Below are 22,138 nucleotides of genomic sequence, written 5' to 3' on the forward strand. Positions count from 1 at the left end.
ATAGAAAACTTGTAAAATGAGCATAAGATAGACCATCGAGAACCTGCAAAAGGAAAATTATATAAAGAAAATGATGGTGAAAAGAGAAGGTAACAAATTTTCAACAACAAAAAAACATACGACTCACATAGAAAACCTGCAAAAGAAAAAGTTATAAATCTGCAAGCTTCCTCCTCATCTCCTGAGAACCAAATCAGAAAATCTAAAAAGAAACCAGAAATAAAAAAAAATATGTAAACAAACCAGACAAATCAAGAGAGACAGAAGATCAGAAATCAGGGAGACAAAGAACATACCAGAAACGCAAAGAGACTAATCCAGAATTCACTAGCAAGATATAGAAGGGTATTGAGAGATTAGGTCACTTTCAAATCAAACCTTTCATGAGGGTGTTGTAGAGAGCTCAGGAGGGTTTCAAGGAGGAAGAGATAAGGTTTTCAGAGACGGGGGAAAATCTGAAAATTTGTCGAGCGCGAATTCACTTAAGCAGCCTTTTTTTAGCGTGTTTTAAAAGACAACGCTTGTTAGTGAGAGATAAGGTTTTCAAAGACGGGGGAAAATTTGAAAATTTGTTGAGCGCAAATTCACTTAAGCGGCCTTTTTTTAGCGTGTTTTAAAAGACGACACTTTTTTAAAAAAACCGTCATCTTTACATATAATAGACAACCCTTTTAAAAAAAAAAACCCGTCGTCTTTACATATAATAAACGACCCTTTTAAAAAAAAAAACCGTCATCTTTACTTCATAATAGACGACCCTTTTTAAAAAAAACCTTCACATATAATAGACGACCCTTTTTAAATAAAAAACCGTCATCTTTACATATAATAGACGACCCTTTTAAAAAAAACCGTCATCTATTACATATAATAGACGACCCTTTTTAAAAAAAAACCGTCATCTTCACTTCACAATAGACGACCTTTTTAAAAAAAAAATCGTCATCTTTACATATAATAGACGACCCTTTTAAAAAAAAAACTGTCATCTTTACTTCACAATAGACGACCATTTTTATAAAAAAAATCGTCATCTTTACATATAATAGACGACCCTTTTAAAAAAAAAAACTGTCATCTTTACTTCACAATAGACGACCCTTTTTAAAAAAAAACCGTCATCTTTACATATAATAGATGACCCTTTTAAAAAAAAAACTGTCATCTTTACTTCACAATAGACGACCCTTCTTTAAAAAAAACCGTCATCTTTACATATAATACACGACAGTTCTTTCAAAACAACCATGTCTTTACCGAAAAAAGGACACTTGATTTTTAAAAGACGACGCTTGTCATACCTGCTGTCGTTGTTTTTTGGTCAGATTTTAACTCTGAAGAAAACCTTTTTAATAAGACGACGCTTTTTTATTTGTGTGCGTTGTTAAAAAAAAATATTCAACAGTACCTCCGTTTTTTAGTTGTTTAAGTCACTTATCCACGACGGTTTTTTGTTACCGTCGTCTTTTTCTGGTCGTCTTTTTCAATTTTTGTAGTAGTGAGGAGACATGGGATGAAATGCTCAATGATTTGCGCGATGCGTTCAATGATTTGGGCGATGTGGAATGAAGAGCTATTTGATTGTACTAAGCGATATCTTATCTTTTTTTATATTTACAACACTAATGAGCAATTATGTGTGTTGAGTGTGGTGTGGTGTTCATATTGTGTTTTTGGACATTGTAGTTTAATGAGGGCTTGTTATAAGTTCCTATCTCGATTTCATTATAAGATGTGTGCTTCATTTGGAAAATGGCCATTCCAAATTCATTCGCTACATTTTCTGTAATATCACATGTGCTCGCGATTGTTCTTCAGCCTTGCCTTTGCCTCTATTTCTATCTTAACTTTCCCTTCCCACCAAAGGTTTTCCTGGCTAAATTTCTTCGAGGTTGAGGAAAAATTTCTTGGTGAAAGAATGTTGGTTGCACCAGCATAACAACAAGCACAACCAGTATACAAATGAAATAATATGTTATATTTAAGAATGAGATGCTACTTCTCATCTAAAACATATTTGAATTCTAATTTAGAATAGTTCATATATCAATGTCATATGACCTCTGATACCTTCAATTGATTTCAAAACATAGCTGCAAACTTCTTTTCGTTGCCTCGTTAGACTATTTTGTATCCAAATTTTCATCTACATAGAATATAGCGCGAACTAATATCTCTAATAGCAAAAGAGCGTGGTTGTCAAGTGGAATGAGAAAAAAGGCTGTAATTGGGTTTAGTTCATAATTACAATGGATACAATTTAGAAAGTAAATTGCTATACAAGCAATTTTATACTATGAAATTCAACATTCTTTGATCCACAATATGTTGGCAGGTCCTTATCTTTTTTTGTTGTTGTTGGTATTTATGGGTTTAACCTGTATTATTTGTTATAAATAAAATTTCATTTTTTATTCTTGCCCAATGGGCAAATAGCTGAAATCATTAGAATGGGTGGTATTAGAAAGAATTTAAATTCTCATTCCCCAATATCGCTTTTATAAATAAAATAATTGAAGAAATAACTCTAGCCCAATGGGTTAAAGTGGTATTGTAGCCCTAAACACTAAATTGTTATGAAAAAATTGTATATTTAAAACGTATAGCCGCCCGGCCATACTTTCTAAATACATTCGGATATTTTAAACGTATAGCCTAAATATTAATATATTCGAATATTTTAAGAGTATAGCCGCACGGCTATACTCGTTAAATATATTCGAAACGAACACGAAGCTTGCACTCGCAGAGGACGGAGCTTGCAGACGCAGTCACAGCCATTTCGCTTCTCCATCAACTCAAGCGGTTTCGGCTGCTTCGTTCTCTCTATTCGCCACCTAAAAAAGACCCAACCCGCCTAGCGCTTGCCTAGCCGCCTAGCAGCCCGCCTAGCCGCCTAGCGCCCGCCTAGGCCCATTTTTTGAACACTGCGATTGACTGAAAGTCCGAAACCCGAAATTGAAAAAGTTTAGCTGCAAATTTGAGCTTGAGATTGAGATTGTGAAGCCGAAGCAAGCACAAGTCAGGTCCATAGAAGAAGAGATCATGAGACTCTTAATTCATCTAATTCCATTCTTCTCCCTGTTTGCCGCCTTATTCTCTTCTCTCTAGGCTCTCCCCCAACCAGGTTTTTGAGGTTGAGGCAATGACCCTTCAATTTTGAAGGGTAGCAAAGATTATTCAGCAAACATCTCCAATTTTGAAGGATTCAAAAGGTGACAAATATTTTAATATGATCCCTTAAGAATTTGTGTCTAATACTGGTTAATATGCCGTTAGAGAAACAGATATAGAGGTGTGCATATCACTGTGCTGGTTGTAACATTTGGCTAATATGTACCTACAGGAACTATGAATATGTCTGTTTTCTAACTGTCCAGCATTCAGTCCCATATAGCGTGGCTGGTCTAACAGATGTTCTATAAACTTAGCTTAACAAAACCCTCCATTTTACCTATCGTGCTTTGATTCTATGAGCCACATCATCTCCATTCTCTCCTTGTATATATGATTGAGTACACGCTAGATAGTGAAAGTTTTTGCTTTTTGATATACTCTTAGTGGTGCAATTGGTTGCTCTTATGTCTTCGTCAGAACCAAAGGCTCCTCTTGGTTAGCAGAATTCAAAGAAATATGGTTCCAGTGACCATCTAGTCGATGCAACTTTGCCTGCTACTGAAGTCAAATCATCAGAACTGAGTATAAGTGGTACAAAAAATCTTCACTATTATTATCAACAGTGTCTTCTGCATCACGATTCTCTTTCTTTGTTTTAATGAAAGTTTGTAACTTAAATTTGTGTTTCTTATACAAAGAAAAATTATAAATTGCTCTTATTGTAGAGTTCATGCAATAGAATTTGGTTAGTAAATGTGTTGAGACAGACTTGTTGTATCTACTCAGCTTTTTTTGTTCAAAATATTTTGGATGTGTTATTTAAAGTGTGAAGACAGCAATTTATTCCTATGGTAAATGGATGCTATATGTGCAATGCTTTTGATTTCTTATCTCAGTTATAGGAGAAACAAAGACTTCCGTAGCTTCTGGAAATGAGCATATTGGGGAGAAGCAATTATCGGATGTCTTAGTTAATTGGCGAAACTTCTTATAAGAAGATGGAGTCCAAAATAGTAAAGGAGCCACGCACAGTTCCAACAATGAGGCACTCATCACCTATTTCCAGTCCAGGCAAGGGATATGACTTACAAATTATTATTTTATTTATTTTGGAACTGCAGAATTGGTTATACTTTAAGTCTTCTTTTAAGTTTAATAAAATTGGTAAAATATTTAGGTGTTATTTTTTAGTGTCCAATTCTTTCCTAACAAGTTAAGAGTATATATCTTCGCAACATCGTAATTGTAGAACAGTTGTGACTGTGGTTGGTAATTTTGTTGCCTTGTCATTTATTGAACCTACCTTCCTTCCTTTATGTGGTAACACTTGTGTTGTTGAACATAATCATGCAGATAGTGAAAAAAGAGATCTCGTGAATATTTTTGCTAGTCTCAGTCTAAAGCCTTCGAATCTTCCTGCTCGAGATGCTCCTTGGAAGAGTGGGTAACTTCTCCTTTTAAGATGTTACATATGTGTTTTCTATCATGATTTCAACAACTCATGTTGTGATTTGAATTAGAGTTAATATATTGTTTGGTATTAGAAGATGATCAGAAAAATGTTGCTTGAGAATATGTGTGTGTTTATTTTTTTTTCAACTTAAATCTTCTAGTGGGATCGCTTTTGCATCCTACGTTGATGTTCTGAATGCACTGTTTCGTCATGGCTACTGTTTTACATATTTACATGTATCAAGTTAATTAAGTGCTCTCAAAAGCTTCATTGATGTTTCTTTCTTTAGGGGAGGCTTCATCCTTGATGCAGCCACACCTGGAGAATTCATTGGTGGGTTCCAAGCACGACCTTCATGTAAGGTCCATCCTAAAGCCTATGCATTTTCACAAAAAATGCCTCTCATCCTCAATGCTAACTGGTTTCCTCGATCCAATCTTTGGGCTGATATCTTCCAAGACGATGACCCGTCCTTGAAGATGTTGCCCTTTACTTTTTCCCTGATGTAAACATTGAGAGCTCTTTTCTGTCTTCTGGTTGAATGGTTTTGATATTTGAGTTATGTGGGTGATGCAACTATCATAAGGAGATGTTGCCCTTCTCCAATAATTTGTTCAAGTCCTTCTTGGATAACGATGGGGAAGTTGGATCCACAATCCCCATGACATTGAGCAGAGCAGAGCCTAAGCTGCATAATTTGGGGGATGACATTAAAAATGATGCTCTTATGTCCAAGTGCACCTCTGTGGGGAGGATGGTCTGCGGCATGGAAATTGATTTTCGCAAAGTGTTTGATATGATTCTCCAAGTGGCTGTGGATGGGAATTTGAGGCCAGATCAGATGGACAAGAGGGTGTTTTGGCTCCCCGTTTGGAAAACTTTGATAGGGCTGGTGGTAGTTGCTGGGAGTAGGATTATGAGGCATTACAAAAAAATCTCAAGGAGAAAGGCTAAGGTGATGCAATGCCACATATTGTGTTTTGGCATCTTGACCCCTACGAGACGGTGCCCGTGTCTTGTCGTCGGCGACCACGGGTGGCCATAATTTGTTCAAGTCCTTGGATAATGATGGGGAAGTTGGCCTGCACCATGTCATGGAAGCAGCCATCTTTGGCCTACGGTATCAAAATTTAGTTGTAGTCGACTGAGCGACTCCTTATTGTGACAACAATTTCTAAATTTTTGCATTCTATCAAAAGTTTTTCTCATTAGATCAGCTTTTAGCTTGTAACTTGCTTGGTTGACTTGTCTCACATAAGATCAAGGTTCTTAGTTATGATGCCAATATGGAGCTGTGCTACTTTCTGGCATGAGTTTGGAAGCCTTTTATCCAGCTACTGATGATGGTTTCTGTACTATGATTGGAGAAGGATCTGGAGCAGGGTACAACATTAATGCCCCCTGGGAAAATGGTCGGTGTGGGGACGCAGACTATTTTGCTGTTCGGGACCATATTTTGGTTCCTGACTTAATTAGGGTTATTCGCAGCAATGGTCCCTCAACTATACCCCAAGTTACACTCTGGTCACTCAACTCAAATATTAGTTGCAGAGGTCACTTAATTAGGTGTTCTGTTGCACCGTTAATCCTACCGTCAAGTCTGTTACTTTTTCTATTTAAAATGATGGCGTGGCAAGCATCTCTTAGATAATGATGGGCAAATGTGACTTTTCAGTTAAGATTATTTGTAGCAATGATCCCTTAACTATACTCGGAGTTACATTTTGGTCACTCAAGTAGGTGTTGTGTTGCACCATTAGTCCCTACCGTTAGAGAGACTTAACGGTGCAAACAAAACACCTAATTGAGTAACTTCTGCAACTAATATTTGAGTTGAGTGACCAAAGTGTAACTTGGGGTATAGTTGAGGGACCATTGTTGCGAATAATCCTTAAAAAAAATAACCGTAGTACAGCCGTCCGGCTATACGATTTAAAAATTTAAAAAAAAAAAATCCAGAGTCTAGCCGCGCGGCTATACTATTTACAGGAAAAAGGGACCTGCCTAGCGCCTTGGTGCCCACATGTCAAGATAAGTATAGCCGCGAGGCGATACTATATTTTTTTATAAAAATTACAGTAGTACAGCCGCACGGCTAGCCGAACAGCTATAATATTTATAGAAAAAAAAGGGGAGGAACCACGTGTCAAAATAAGTGTAGCCGAGCGGCGATACTATTTTTGGCAAAAATATTTTATTTAAAAGGTTTGTAATTTTGACTTGTTTTAGCAATAAGTCCATTTTAGCATGATATATTATACAATTACCCAAATAGAGCCTATTTGGAGAGACTCAAAACTAGCCACTTGTCATTTTCTAATTGGTTCTTAGTGTGTTAAATTTTTTTCTAAAACCAATTAGAAAATAACAAGTGGCTAATTTTGGATTTTCCTCAAAATAGGCTTTATACGGGTAATTGTATGTCATGCTAAAATGCCTATTAATGAAATGCCCTAAATTCTTATGGTATATTTTAGTTATCGATCTTATAAAATTATGTTATTATATACCACATTCGTAAATTACTTATTGAGCTTAAACAAAAGGTCTCAAATTGAAACTACAGGACCATAATGAAAAATGGCCAAAATAAAATCATGTACATGTTGAACATGGAAAACACCCTCAAATATGAATGCGTCCTGGTTCCGACGGCAATGTCCCATAGATTCGGCTACTGTAGAGCACTCACTGATTTATGGGAACATAATGTATAGCAGCCAGTACACTAATCTCTACTGGCAGTGACCATTTGATCTGAAAACTTTAGAGATATTTAGTCAAATACCTATTCTTAGCACTAAAATTATAAATAAACCTTACACTATTTAATTTCTATAAACAAACCCAAAAAAAAACCCTAAAAAATGACAATTGGCCCTATTGAATTTAATTTTGATTATTAAATTACTTTGATGCCCTATTGAGTGTTTTGGGCTTTTTTATATGTTTTGGGGTTGGGTTTGTTTTAAGAAATCAATGGTAGTTTTGTAATTTAAAAGAAGTTAAAAACCTTTTTGTTATGTTGTAAATGAGTTTTGGGTATGTTTCTAAAGTCCATTTTATATAGGGTTTTTTTTTATAATTTGGGCTCTTATATTGGGTATAATAGTGAATCTCCCAAAACTTTAAGGTTAGTTTTTGGTACAGAGTTTGTAAGGGATTTTTTTTTCCCCCCCTCTCTTACTTCCAAGTCAGATGGGCATTTTGCAACGGAACATAAGATCATCCCCGATTTCACAAGGAATTTCAAACACCGTCATCACTGTTGATTTAGAAATGCTTTTTTTTTTTTTTTTTTTTGATGAAATGGGGGGGAAAAAAACCCCAAAGAACAACTAAACTTTATCAATGGGAATCTGACGGGCCCGAGGGGCCCCTATCAAGTCATCACCGAGTACATCAATAGCCCACACGGGGGTATTTTCAAAAAAGCAAATGCCCAAGTCAAGATTGTAGCTCCATCTTGCAAGACAGTCAGCAAGATAATTCTTCTCTCTGTAGACATGTTGAATCTGATAGTTCTCAAGCTGCCTTAGGAGAGTACCGCAGCTATGCAGCAGGCCAGCCAGAGGATGAAAGCGGTAAGCCACAGTTTGCTGGATTAGCTGGACACTAAGTGCAGAGTCCATTTCAATGATGAGCATGTTGACACCTTTATCCAAAGCCATTTTGAGACCAAAAAATAGACCCCATAATTCAGCTTCAAGAACTTGACCAATTCCCAAATTCACAGCAAAACCCCTAATCCAATTTCCAGATGAGTCGCGGAGGACACCTCCAGCTCCAATATTACCAGATGCAGGTTTACAAGAACCATCCACGTTCAATTTGAAGATACCAGTATTAGGAGGTTCCCACGTCAAAAAAATATGCACTTTTTCTCCGGCTGTAGTATCACCGCAGGATGCCTTATCCCAGTCAGAGAGGGCTAATAAGATAACATGCCTTGGGTTGAGGGGCGTCACCTCCTCAGCAGTAAAAATAGATTGGTTTCTCCATTTCCATAGATACCAACAGATGAAAACAAATATAGAGCACCAAGAGGTACTGCTAGACCAACTAGCCTTGGAGAGGATATTATTCTTTAACCAAGGATGGAAGTCAGTATAGAAGAAATTAGCTTGCTGGCGGGGGGGTAAAAAATAACTCCAGACCTCCCTGGCTTTAGGACAGTCTCTAAGAATGTGGAGAGTAGTTTCATGGGGCCAATCACAAATAGAGCAGGAAGGATCAGTAGATAAATTCCTTCTAACTCTCTGATCATTGGTTAAGATTTTATCGTAGAAGACAAGCCAGAGGAAAATAATCAACTTGGGGGGGAGATTCTCCTGCCACAGAACCTTCCAAAACGGATCATTCCAAGAAGAATCTCCAAAGAGTAGTTGATAGGCAGATTTAACAGTGTACACTCCATTAGCAGTATGTTTCCAAATCCGTGAGTCTTGCAGGTTGCTATTAAAACCAGCAGGAAAACTAATAATCTTCTGTACTACCCATTCAGGAACAACATTTCTCAGCCTCTCAATATCCCACCAGCCATGCCTAAAGAAGCTTGACACATGGCAATCAAGGTCCAGCACATCCCCAATCTGCTCATATTGGGCCAGAGGTAAATCAGATAGCCATTTGTCTAGCCAGAATTTCACTTAGAAATGCTTCATTCCCTCTGCAATCACCACAAAAACATCCTTCACTGACCACCTCCGTCTCTCACTTTTGGATGGGGGATTGATGACAGCTCTCTCAGCATCGGCTAAACAGTAACCACATTTTAGATGGTAAAATAATATCACTGCCCAGAAACGATACACCAATAAGATAGAAAACTCAGCCAGCAGGTTCTTTCCAATGGCAGGTCCGGTTGATGTTGATAATTTCATTTCACATATAGCATGAGTCATCATTTTCTTTATATATGAATTTCCATCCCTCTTACTACCTCACTGCAGATATTTATAAAGGAGACACTAAATACTTTGTTGCTCACCGAATCAAAAGATTGCAAAGGAAGGCGCATGACAGCATTTCCCTCACGATTAACTAAAGTTATATTCACCAACCGGCTGATGTCAAGGCCACCATCAATGAGCTTCTTTTCCCTCTCCTTTTCAGCAACCTCGTTGAACATCCAGAGCTCTGAACTAGGGGCTAAATTAGCCAAACTGAAAACAGAGGGACTAAATTGGCTGAATGGGTAAAAACAGTGACCATTTTGACGTTTAAGTCCTTTAAATTTGGGTTTCATGGGAAATTAAAAATAGGGTGGGTTTGTGTCGAAAATATAGGAGTTACATGGTATGTGGTATTATGTTAATCCACATGATCTCCAACTTGTTTACTTAAACACTCCTCGTACCATCTTGTTAATTTGTATCTTTAATAATTGGTCCAGTGAGTATCCAAATTCTAATTAATACATTCATTCAAGGTATTTTCTAAGGGCCTTTTTGATAACCATTTCAATTTTAGTTTTTAGTTTTCATTTTTCGGGCTAGAGTATAGAGGAAAAAGAAGGAGAATGAAAATGAGAATTCGAGTGGAGATGAGATTCAGAGGGAAGATCGTATTTCATCCCGCAAATATTAATAACAAAGGAATAAGAAAGGAAGGACACAAAATTAGATCTTCTACCATTCCGCAAACATTAGCACTTGAAATAAAGCTTGGTCTGAAACTTGTAATTTTATTTTTCTTTAGATGATACCACAAAATATTATTAGTTAAAAAGAAATAGTAATGCAAAGGGCCCACTGATGTAGTGGTTTAGAGTACTAGTATTTATTTCCTCAGGCAAAGTAATAAGTTCGAGTCATAGAATCTGTTTAATGTGTGTGGATTTAGTATACTATCGCTCCTCTCAATAGGAAAGGTCCTCAAAAAGGGGGGAGGGGGGGCGGGGGGAAATAGTAATAAATGATACTATTAATAAAATGAAACTAAGATTATATTAAAAATAGGAAACAAAAAAACAAATTGTCAAGGGTCTAGTAGTATCAAATTCCATTAGTTTCCCCAAGAATTTCTGGGTTGGGCCGTTGATGTAGGACTAGGCTGCTTTGTCCAGCTGGTAGCTGCTAGAATGCAGAGGCTAATATGAGGAGGTTATGTGCGGGATGATAACAACCGTCAGTTTCAAATGAACGGTTCAGATTTAAGTAGGAAGTTTTGTTACAACCGGGTTAAAATTACCCATCACAAAATGAGCAACCCAGAACTTCTCTCTCATCTCTTCTCTTTTCTTTGAAATAGAGGTCAAAAGTCTTAGGTCTGAAACTTCCTCCGGAGACAAACAAGAGCTGCCCCTTTCCAACTTCCAGAAATTGAATTTGCTGCTCCAAAAAGAAAAAAAACGAAGACACTCAGCTGTGGAGGATGTTGCTGAAGGAGGAGGAACAAGGGTTGAAGCCCACAGCTCAATTCTTTCACTGGTATGTGATTTTTCAGCCTTATTGCAAACTCTTTTATTCAAAAAATATTCTGTTTTGTTAAACCCCTATCATTAATGTTGCAGAAAATGGTTCATCATTACCCATTACAACAACTATAACTTGAGAACTCTCTTATTTTGTCTTTGTATCACAAAAATTATTTGCAAGATCTTCATAGTAGAGAGAAAAGAAGAAAAAGAGAAACATGATATGTTGAAAGAGCCTCCATTTCTGAACAAGTAAAACCCAAGTTTTCAATAACTTGCAGTACTCTTCTTCAACTCCAACTGCGATGGTAAGTCAAACACTCCAAAACCACTTCTCTTTGTTTCTTTGTTTCACTGATTTTGCTTTTAATGTTTTCCAATTTCTTGTAATTATTATTATTTTTTGTTCTCTTTTGTATTTATATTTCATTTGAAAAATTGATTTTTACAATTTTATTTTATTTTCATACATAAATATTCTTTCTTGCGTTTAACCCCTTACTGCTTTGGGTTTTATTATGATGCCTTTAGTATATTGGCTTTAAGCTTTGTTGAATCAATACTTAATAAATAATGAAAATAACAACACGTTAATCTAATGGTGATCTTTATGGGTCTTGCATACATACAGTAAAAATAAGTTCTCTAAAAACATCTTGGGTTTGTCTTACCTCAATTTATTTTATGACTTTTTAATAATTGATAATTTGCTACAGGTTGACACAAGTTTGCATCTTAATTTTCTATATGTGCTCTCATGGAAAAGTTTGATTGAATCAACATGGAGGAGACAATAAAAGGAAAGCAAAAAACGCAAGGATCAATTTTGCTCCATAACATAGGGGAGTTGCATTCAAATTCTTGGATTTGTTGCTGGTAAGTTTTTTTTTAGAAAATCATTATAAATGTCTTTGTTTTCAACTGATGATGGTACAAAATTTAAATTGCTTTCATATTTATTTTGTTTTGTTTTAGCTATTTCTGAAATGTTTGATTCAAATGCTATGGAAGGTATCAATAATCTATGTGAGTAAAATGGTTGGGGACTCAGAGGAGAATGATGATTGTGTAATCATTGATGAAATGATTTACATACCTGAAGTCAGAAACGAGGAAAGACCAAAAGTCGGGATGAAGTTCGATTCACTTGATTCCGTTTATGATTTCTACAATAGATATGCGTTATTGGCTGGCTTTAGTATTCGACGCCATTCCAGCGGGAGGGAAAAATACAGTAAAGAAATTCTAAGAAAAGAATTTGTATGTTGCAAACAAGGTGTGTTTAAAAAAGAAGAGCCTAGGGTGATAAAAAGACACCGAGGGGTAAGTAGATGTGGTTGCAAGGCTAGGGTTGTTGTTGTGAAGGTTTCTGGGTGCAAACAGTATGCTTTCTCTCTCGTTGTAGAGGGACACAATCATACGATGACACCCCAAGAAAGAGTGCATTTTATGAGATCACACCGTCATATTTCAGAACCTGCAAAGCTACTCACAAAACAACTCGGTTCAGCTGATATACCTACTCATAAAAAGATGAGTATTTTGGAGGTGCAATCTGGAGGAATGGAGAAAATTGGTTTTACCAAAAAGGATATTTACAATTTTGAATATTATGAAAGTAGCCTAATGAAGAACCATGATGTTGAACTGGTGACTGAGTATTTTTTAGCTGAACAGAAAAACAATAGATCATTTTATTTCAAGATTGAGGGAGATTCCAATGACAGGCTTACTCGATGTTTTTGGGCAGATGCAACTTCTAGACGAGCATACGGGTTTTATGGAGATGTTGTTATGCTCGATACCACATTCAACACGAACCGATATGGCTTGCCATTTGCACCAATGTTGGGGGTTAATAACCATGGTCAGACTATTGTTTTAGCTTGTGCATTTTTAAGTAAGGAAACGACTGAGTCATTTATTTGGATGTTTGAGGAGTTTAAGAAAGCCATGCCAGGTGGTGAGCCAAAAATGATCATTACAGATCAAGATGCAGCTATGGCTAGAGCGATTTTTGAAGTATTCCCCACTACATTTCATCGACTTTGCATATGGCACATCACAACCAAGTTCTCTGATAAACTACCACGGATTGCTTATGAGGAATATTGGAAAGAGTTTAAGGAAACCATCTGGGAGATTGACAATATAGATGAATTTGAAGAAAAGTGGCATGCAATCGTTACAAAATCTGGTTTGACTGACCATCCATGGCTAAGTTCAGTTTTTGATTTGCGAAAATCATGGGTTCCAGCCTATGTAAAACATGTTTTTGCTGCTGGAATGTCAAGTAGTCAAAGAGCAGAAGGCTCTCATGCATTTTTCAAGCAATATATATCAAGGAGAAATTCATTAATGGATTTCATAACACGATTTCAAAGGGCACTTTCCCATCAACGTCAAAATGAGTTACTTGCTGATCACATTGATGCATTTGAAAAGCCTCAATGTGCTCTATTGATGACAATGGATAAACAAATGGCTGAAATATACACAAAGGCAATGTTCCAAAAGTTTGAACAGGAGCTAATGCAAAGTTTACCGTGTTTCATGGAACTGAAAATGGATGATGCTTCCAAAGCTATCTATAAAGTGAGTGAAAGGAAAAGGGGGAAAACAAGAGTGACAGAAGTTGTATATGATAAATATTTCGATCAATGGTCGTGTAGCTGTAAAGGATTTGAATTTATTGGGATTCTTTGCTGCCATGCACTGGCATTGTTAAAAAGAGAGCAAATTGAATATCTGCCCAATAAATACATTTTGAATAGATGGAAGAAAACTGCAAAATCTGGATTTGTGTCAGATTCAAATGGCAATGAAATTAAAGATTGTGAGAACAGTTCTCTCCTAATAAAGCGAAGTAGAATGTCCATACTTGCTTCAGATGTAATTGAGCATGCTTTAATGTCCGAAGAAGGTTGTGAGCTATTGTCGAATAATCTAAACGATACGCGGGTGACATTGAAGTTATTGAATGATGGGGTCAGTCCAAGCAAAGTTGGAGGGTCCCAAACACGATATTTGAAGGACCCTAAGAGAGTAACGCACAAAGGAAGCTCAAAACGAGTAAAGGGAGCAAAGGAAAAAGGAATGGAGCGAGGGATCCGACATTGTCAGCAGTGTGGACAAACTAGTCATGATATAAGACGATGTCCAAGAATGGCGAACACACCGTAAGATTGTACAAATATTTATAAATAATAGCTAAAATTCCAAGTGGTTTATTTTATTGTAATATTATGCTTGGTGTTTATGCAGGACATCCCCGTCAGAGAATGAAGAATCAACTCCGATCAATCTTAGTGACCCGTTATTCGATGAATTTGATAGCATGCACGGACCTACCAAGTGATTTATGTTTCTACTATACGAAGCTCATTTTCCGTCAATATTGGTGAGCATTTTGAAATATGATTCAATAGTAAGAAATCTTATTATTTTGTGTTGTTTCGTTTTGTATCAGCTTTTGTGTTTTTTCCTTGATTGGTTTTGGTTTTCTCTAAAGTTTTTTTGTTTCTCGATTGGTGGTGTTAATTTATTGGAGCCTTGCTTTCTTGCTTTCTTTTGCCTTTGTATTTTTCTGATGTTAGGTGTTTTAGGATTTTTCTTTCCTTTCAATAATCTCTCTCTTGAGATATTTGACTCTTTTTTTTTAATGACAGTTGGACCCAGATTTTTGGCTTATGGAAGATTGTTGTCATTGAGAACCTTCATCAATTTGGCTGTTTTTTATGAGAGTTGGACCTATCAACTCTTAATTTTGACGGTGCACATGTAAGGCTATCACATCCTTTTTTGAGAAAAGATACACATTCGGTGTATATTGCATGTATATTACGTGTATATTGTTTGAATATAGCTTGTTATTGCAAGCTTATTAACTGTGTATTGATTGTTCATTGTCTTTGTATAGCCATTTATTGCCTTTTATGGTAATACAAAGGCAATTTGGGGTAATACAGTGGCAATATAAAGGCAATTGGGGGCAATGCAGTGGCAAAATGAAGGCAATTGGAGGCTATATAGTGCCAATACTAGAGCAATAGGAGACTATACATTGGCAATACAAAAACTCCAATAGTCCACGATTTTGTAAACATTGCTATCTGAAGGATACATGAAATTTTGTGACAAGGTTATGAGATTATTTTGTACTAGTTATATGTTGTTGTTTGTATTTGTTCATCTGCTACTTTTGTTATCTTTCTTTATACTCTATGTTTGTGGAATCCCTCAAAGTAAACATATACTGAGAAAAAAAAATTAGAGTGAAGATATAATCACTCATATAGACAAGGAAAAATATTCAGTAATATTTTAAAATGCTTATGACTGATGTGTGAGGTTTTTCAGAAAAAGTACGCCATCATTTTATGTGATTGGACATGATAGAGATACTTTACTGATTCCCCATGCAGCGTCATATTCACAACTCATTGAACACCTTTGACGTGTTCAAAGATCTAGACGCACGCACCCATGACGACTTTAAACCATTGTCCAATTGGGCTATTCTCTGGTGGGGACTTGTTTTTGAGAACCTCTATGTGAGAACACCGTTGGATTTAATCTAATGGCTCAGAAAAAGCAATTCTAAGTGAATCTATTGTACTCTGTTGTACTAGAATCTGACCCTCATAGGTGTGTCATTAGAGTTTCGGACAGGTGTCAGTATCGCGTAATGCGCCACGTGTCATTAGAGCTTCATTCTTGTGTCTTTACCTTAAAAAATTCACAAAAAATGAATACAAAAGCCAAAAAATGTACAAAAAATTTCTAAAAACTCCTTGTTATAAATCTATGGAATATGGATGACCACCATAACATCCATTACCTCCACCCCTTATTGCTTTTGGTACATTTTTTGGATTTTGTATTCATTTTTTGTGAATTTTTAAAGGGAAAGACACAAGAATGAAGCTCTAATGACGAGTGGCGCGTTACGCGATACTGACACCTATCGGAAACTCTAATGACACACCTATGAAACGCTGCCATGTGTCATTATATTTCATTTATTACTATTTTACAATGCTTTAACTTCCAAAAATCATAATAAATCACAAAATTTCACAAAAAAAAAATCATACGAACTCCTTGTGACAGTTACTTCATATTTTAGGCTTTAAATCAATTTTGATGTCAAAACAAATAAACAATTGGATAGATGCGTGGCTGTGGTACGATGGTCAGGTGCAAGGTTTTTAGATTGCCTTTTGGTTTGGCAAAGATGACAACGTTGAATGATTATATTACATCATCTGTTTCAATACTCACAACTCTTTCAGCATATTTCCTTGCCTTCAAAGTTGGAAGTTTTTCCATTTCAATGAAATTTCCTTCCCTTTTATAGAATCTAAAGTTATGATAATATTTTGGTTCTGCACTGGACTTTTGCATAGCCTGCATTCTTTTGTACAAATTTTCTTATTCAATTTCTCATATTTGAATAAGTATTGAAGCCCTAATGAAACGTTTGTGATGCTTTTATGAAACATATTTTGACAAAAGTCAAAATGACATGTTTGGAGCTTTACAAATTATGCAATGTGCTAATATTTTCTTCTATTACCCAAAATGATGCACCAATGACGCTCTAGTGAATTCATTCAGACACTTTTATAAAACTTGTTTTGACAGCGTGACATTAGTAGAATGAATATAAATGATTCACTTCCTCCAATTATTACTTCAAATTTCCCAAACTCAAATTTCCATAAATAGTAATTAAGACTTCTTAGTAAAAATAAAATAAATTTTAGGAAGCTTTAGTAAAGCGATGTTGAAGCTACAGTGAATCCTTTTGAAGTGTTTACGAAACATATTTTTGTGGCAAACAAGTGATGTTGCAACATTGTGATTCTGAACACAAGGCAACCAAAGCTTTAAACAAGGGCCTGCACAAATTAAATGAACACAATAAAAATAAAATCAAGCTGCTAAAATTCCAATATTAAACCCAAAAAGAAACAAAACAATCCCAATTTAACATTTAGAGGAATACTCAACAGAAAATGCAGCAGTACCAAAAATACATTTAAGCAATTTCTTTATATTTTTCCTTTATGTATTTGATTACATTGTGATTTAGCATATTACTGATATCAGTTTCCAAACACTGCAGAAAAAGCAACATATGCACAGAAAGCGACATAAGGAATATATCAACAACCCCTCAATAATTTATCAATAACCAGTGAATAATTTATCAATAGTCCACCAATATAGTATCCGTCACCCATCAATAGTTTATCAACAACCCGTCACTGCTGTCAATAGTTTATCACTGTCATAGGAAGTTTGAAACCAAAACACAACTAATAATTATGTCTTATTACACAAAAACAACCATATTAATATGTCAGTTGTTTTTTCAATTGAGTACATGTTCACTGGGATGTTGTGGCTCTCGAGAAAGCTAAGACTAGACAAACATCTACCCCTCTAGTAAATACGTCATTTTGTTGGTCGACAAAGATGGAAATGATAATATAAAGCAACATGGCTGATTATCTACCAAATTTCAAGTGCTAAAAAGGCTTTTAATAAGGCATACCTGTAGCAATTGCAATTAGTTCTAGGTATGCCATCGTCGTCTCTCACTTCCTAGAAGAGATTGAGAAGTGAGATTCTCAATCGCCCAAACATTGGGGATTGAGATGCCTACTCTCCTGCGACGACCTTGTTTGGGTTTCGCCGTTTCGAGGGCCGCTTGTTTCACTAGTTTGACTGCGGGCATTTACAGTCGTCGATGGTGCACTTCGCCTCGAAGAAGCGGAACACGTTGACCTCATCGTTGAAGCCTAAGATCGATTATTCCGATTCTTCATATGCAGGAAGGTCGGGTTTGCTCGTTGCACGATTTCAAAGTCGCTTGAGTTCCGATCCGTTGGGATTAGGGGCTGTCGATTGTGGACGATCGTCTTCATTTGTGAGGAGCCACAAATCAGAGTGATAACCAAGAGAATCCAGTTAGAATATGGAGAGGAATAAAAGGGTTTACTTGTCACACAGTGACGACCACGAGATTCCAGTGAAGATTGAGCCTGGGTAAGCGAAGAGAGGAGGAGCGACTGTGACTGCAGTTCTGAGATTTTCAACAAATTAAAACAAGTTTTTGGGTATTTGGGTTGTCAGATTTGGGGGTTTGTAGTTAAAATTTAAAAATGAATTAAATAGCGGAAGGAAGGAAAAAAAAGGCGCGATAAGGAAGGAGAAACTGCAGCATACCCAGTTCTAGTGTGAGCTTACTTTTTCTTCCCAGCCGTTGAGATTACTTAAATGGCTGAGATGGAGCCGCAAGAAGAGGTTTGCAAAAAGAAGTTCCCACATGAGCCTACACGTTGTCGAATTATTATATATGTAGATTATTATAACAAAACAGATACTTTTACAACCTTATATATGAAAGGAAACTAATACTTGTGTTATTAAAAATTAGACAATGAATATTAAGGAAATATACTTATAATGTTGGTTATTGCAAAATATATTTTTACGGTTGAAAGGAAAGTGAGTTATCAAAAAATTCCGAACTTTCACAGGAGATGCTTGTTGATGTAGGTTATTAAAGTTGAAGTTAATAAGTATATATAGCTATGGTTGAGAGGAAAATGAGTTATCAAAAGGCGTTTGAATTTTTTCATTATGAAATGGATGATTTATAGCTTCCCTAAGTTTTATAACATTACAAGAAGGCCGGAGCAATTTTCGGGGCATTTTTTCGATTTTCATACTATTTATTACTATTGTTTCAAGAGTTTTCACATATTTGAGTTCAAGGTAGTTGTTGAATCAAAGAACACGAGTGTTAAGTTACAAAACATCAACTAGTGTTTTATATTGTTTAGAAACAAATTTGAGTTTACATTATCACTTTACATTTTTATAAGTGAAAATTTTACTTTTATAGTTTGAGGGTGTAGAGAATGTCACAAGGAGTTCTTAGGAATATTCGGTGTATTTTTTGGATTTTTAATTAATTAATTATGAATTTTATAAGTAAAATCTAAGAAAAATAATATTAAATAGTATAGGGCAACATGTGGCAGCAGCTGAAGGTGGCGCCCTCAGTGCTTCCAACAGGTGGCGTACCACGATTGCTCCACATGTCATTTTGATTACTTTTTCCAATTTTATATTTAAAAATTCTTTAAAAAATAATTACAAATCAGAAAAATACACCGAAAATTGCTAAAAGCTACTCAAGACATCATCCTTGATTATGAAGGTCAAAAATCATGATTCACATATTTGAGTTTAAGGTTATCGTTGGATTAAAGAACATGAGTATTATGTTATAGGACATCAACTAGTGTTTTCAATTACTTAGAAATAAAGTTGAGTTTTTGTTATCACTTGACAATTTTATAAATAAAAATTATATTTTTAGAGCTTGATGACGTAGATAATGTCACAAGAAGTTCATAAGAATTTTCGGTGTATTTTTTGGATTTTTAATTAATTTATTATGAATTTTAGAAATTAAATCCAAGAAAAATACTATTAAATGGTATAGGTCGACAAGTGGCAGCGTTGAAGGTGTCCAAGAGGTGGCATCCTCCGATTGCACCACATATCATTTTTATTACTTTTTTGAAGTTTATCTTTAAAAATTATTTTAAAATAATTAAAAATCAAAAAAATACACCAAAAATTGATACAATCTCCTCACGACATCTTCCTCAATTAAGGAGGTCCAAAATCATGATTTCACATATATGAGTTTAAGGTAATTGTTGGATCAAAGGACATGAGTGTTAAGTTATAGAACATCAACTAATATTTTTACATTGTTTACAAACAAATTTGAGTTTTCGTTATCATTTTATATTTTTATAATTTAAAAATTATACTTTTAGAGCTTGAAGGTGCAAAGAATGTCACAAAGAGTTACTAGGAATTTTCGGTGTATTTTTTGAATTTTTAATAAATTTTTTATGAATTTTAGAAGTTAAATTCAAGATAAATAATATTAAATCATATTGAGCGATACGTGGCAGTAGCTGAAGGTGGCTCCGTCAGTGTTTCTCCCAACAAGTGGCAACCCACGATTGGTCTATACCCTTTAATATTATTTTTCTAGTATTTAACTTTTAAAATACATAATAAATAAATTAAAAATCATAAAAATACACCGAAAATTGCTACAAACTCCTCACGACATCATCCTCAATTATGGAGGTCCAAAATCATGATTTAACATATTGGAGTTCATAGTAATCGTTTGTTCAAATAACTTAAGTGTTATATTATGAAACATCTACTAGTGTTTTAGATTGTTTAGAAACAAAGTTGAGTTTTTGTCATCAATGTATATTTTTATAAGTGGAAGTTATATTTTTAGAGCTTGAGGGCATAGAGAATGCCACAAGGAGTTTATAGGACTTTCTGGTGTATTTTTTAGATATTTAATTTATTTATTATGAATTTTAGAAGTTAAATCCCAAAAAAGTAATATTAAATTATGGGGAATCACATGTGGCAGTCCCAGAAAGGAGAGCTGTCATTGTTTTCGACAGTTGGCGTTCTACGATTGCGCCACATTTCATTGTTATTATATTATTATTTACCCTAAATTATTATTATATTGTTTGAATCTTGAATTATTATTATATTATTATGAATCTTAAATTATTATTATTTTGTTATTTACCCTAAATTATTATTATATTGCATTTTACCCTAAATTATTATTATATTCCTTTTTACCATAAACTATTATTATCTACCCTAAATTATTATTATATTAGTTTTTACCCTAAATTGTTTTTTTATCTCCTTTTACCCTAAATTATTATTATATTGCCCTTCTCTCCTCTGTACCAAAATTTTATTTTATTATTATATTGCTTTTATCTTAAATGACTATTATTTTGCAATGTCACGTGGATTTAAATGAAAAATATATATTTTAAACATAATTTAAATATATAAAAAATTGTATTTGCTAAAAGATTATTCTTAAAAAAAACCTACAACTCTCTCTCTCTTTCTCCCTTTCACCCTTCGCCCACCCCAAACCCCTGCTCGCTCTCTCTACCTTTTCCAAGCCAGAGCACCAACAACCCCGAAGAAAGGAAAAACAAGTGAACCCGCCCCATCCCTTTTTCTTTCTTCTTTTAAATCACAACCCCAGCCCCCTCCCAACCCCCTACCCCAGACAGCCATACTCTTATCAGTACACCCAACCCAAATTGAATCACATGATGCTTGTGCTCTTACTTCTTATGCCTTCAGAAATCTTCCAGATCAACTTGTACTGGCTCAATATGCATCTCTTGGAATATTATCTTGTCCCACCAAAAGAAAAAAAATACAAATATGGCTAAGACCCAAACCCAGAAAGAATGCTTTTTCAAATTTCATTAAAAAAAAAAGAATTATGAGGGAAAAAAAAGAGGGAGGAAATTCATTCATCCCAGCGCATCCCACTACCTCCCCTCGATTCTAACTACCCTAGCCTGCTAGCCACGCCTCCACCACGACCATCCCACCCCACACCCAGCTCTCTCTCCCTTTTTCCAGCCCCAAAACGCCAGCCAACTTAGAAAAAAAAACCAGCGAAGCCAACCCATCCCCAACCATATTCTCTCTCTCTCTCTCTCTCTCTCTCTCTCTCTCTCTCTCTATACATATATATATACAACATAACGTTCTCAATAACCCAGTTTTTCTATAAAATTTGACAGAGCAACCAGAGATCTATAACAAATAGAGCCCCACTGCACAGATGAACACAGAAACAGAGTACCCCCAAATCAAAATCAAAATGCTAACTGTGACATTAAACCAAGAAAAAACATGAAATCTAAACAATACTCAGATCTGATCCAAAAAGAAAAAAAAACCCAGATGCTCTCTCTCTCTCTCTCTCTCTCTCTCTCTCTCTCTCCAAAACTTGGATATGGAGTAGGTTGTGGTGGGTTGGGTTTGAGTGCGATGGTTGTGACTGTTGGGTTTTCGCCGGAAGGAGAGGGGGATGGGTGGTGACTGTTGGGTTTTCACAGAAAATCCCTTAAGCCAAGCACCAGCTGCGTAATAAACCACCAGCACTAATAATTCCAGTACTCTGACAATCATCAGTGTTGACCTTGCAAAAGGAGAGAGATGAGAGAGAAGTTCCGGGTTGTAGTTTTTGTGAT

At 35.6% G+C, this 22,138-nt stretch overlaps 1 protein-coding gene across 1 annotated transcript; it reads left to right on the forward strand.

Moving 5' to 3' along the window:
* The first annotated feature begins 12,876 nt into the window (after positions 1–12,876).
* Positions 12,877–15,154, forward strand: LOC110750682 (protein FAR-RED IMPAIRED RESPONSE 1-like). Its single transcript, XM_088247390.1, has 4 exons — positions 12,877–14,167; positions 14,253–14,388; positions 14,657–14,768; positions 14,908–15,154. The coding sequence occupies exons 1-2, from the start codon at positions 12,918–12,920 to the stop codon at positions 14,344–14,346; spliced, it is 1,344 nt and encodes a 447-aa protein (XP_088103516.1). The 5' UTR covers positions 12,877–12,917; the 3' UTR covers positions 14,347–14,388; positions 14,657–14,768; positions 14,908–15,154.
* Positions 15,155–22,138: the final 6,984 nt, after the last annotated feature.

This window comes from Prunus avium, chromosome 1 (assembly GCF_965620075.1).
Source record: "Prunus avium chromosome 1, drPruAviu1.hap1.1, whole genome shotgun sequence".
NCBI lineage: Eukaryota > Viridiplantae > Streptophyta > Magnoliopsida > Rosales > Rosaceae > Prunus > Prunus avium.

What these genes read in the sequence shown, in the direction of transcription:
- LOC110750682 (XM_088247390.1), top strand. Translation starts at nt 12,918, where the DNA reads ATGTTTGAGGAGTTTAAGAAAGCCATGCCAGGTGGTGAGCCAAAAATG. An exon ending in CCAAGAATGGCGAACACACC is followed by an intron (nt 14,168 to 14,252) that starts GTAAGATTGTAC and finishes GTGTTTATGCAG; the next exon opens with GACATCCCCGTCAGAGAATG.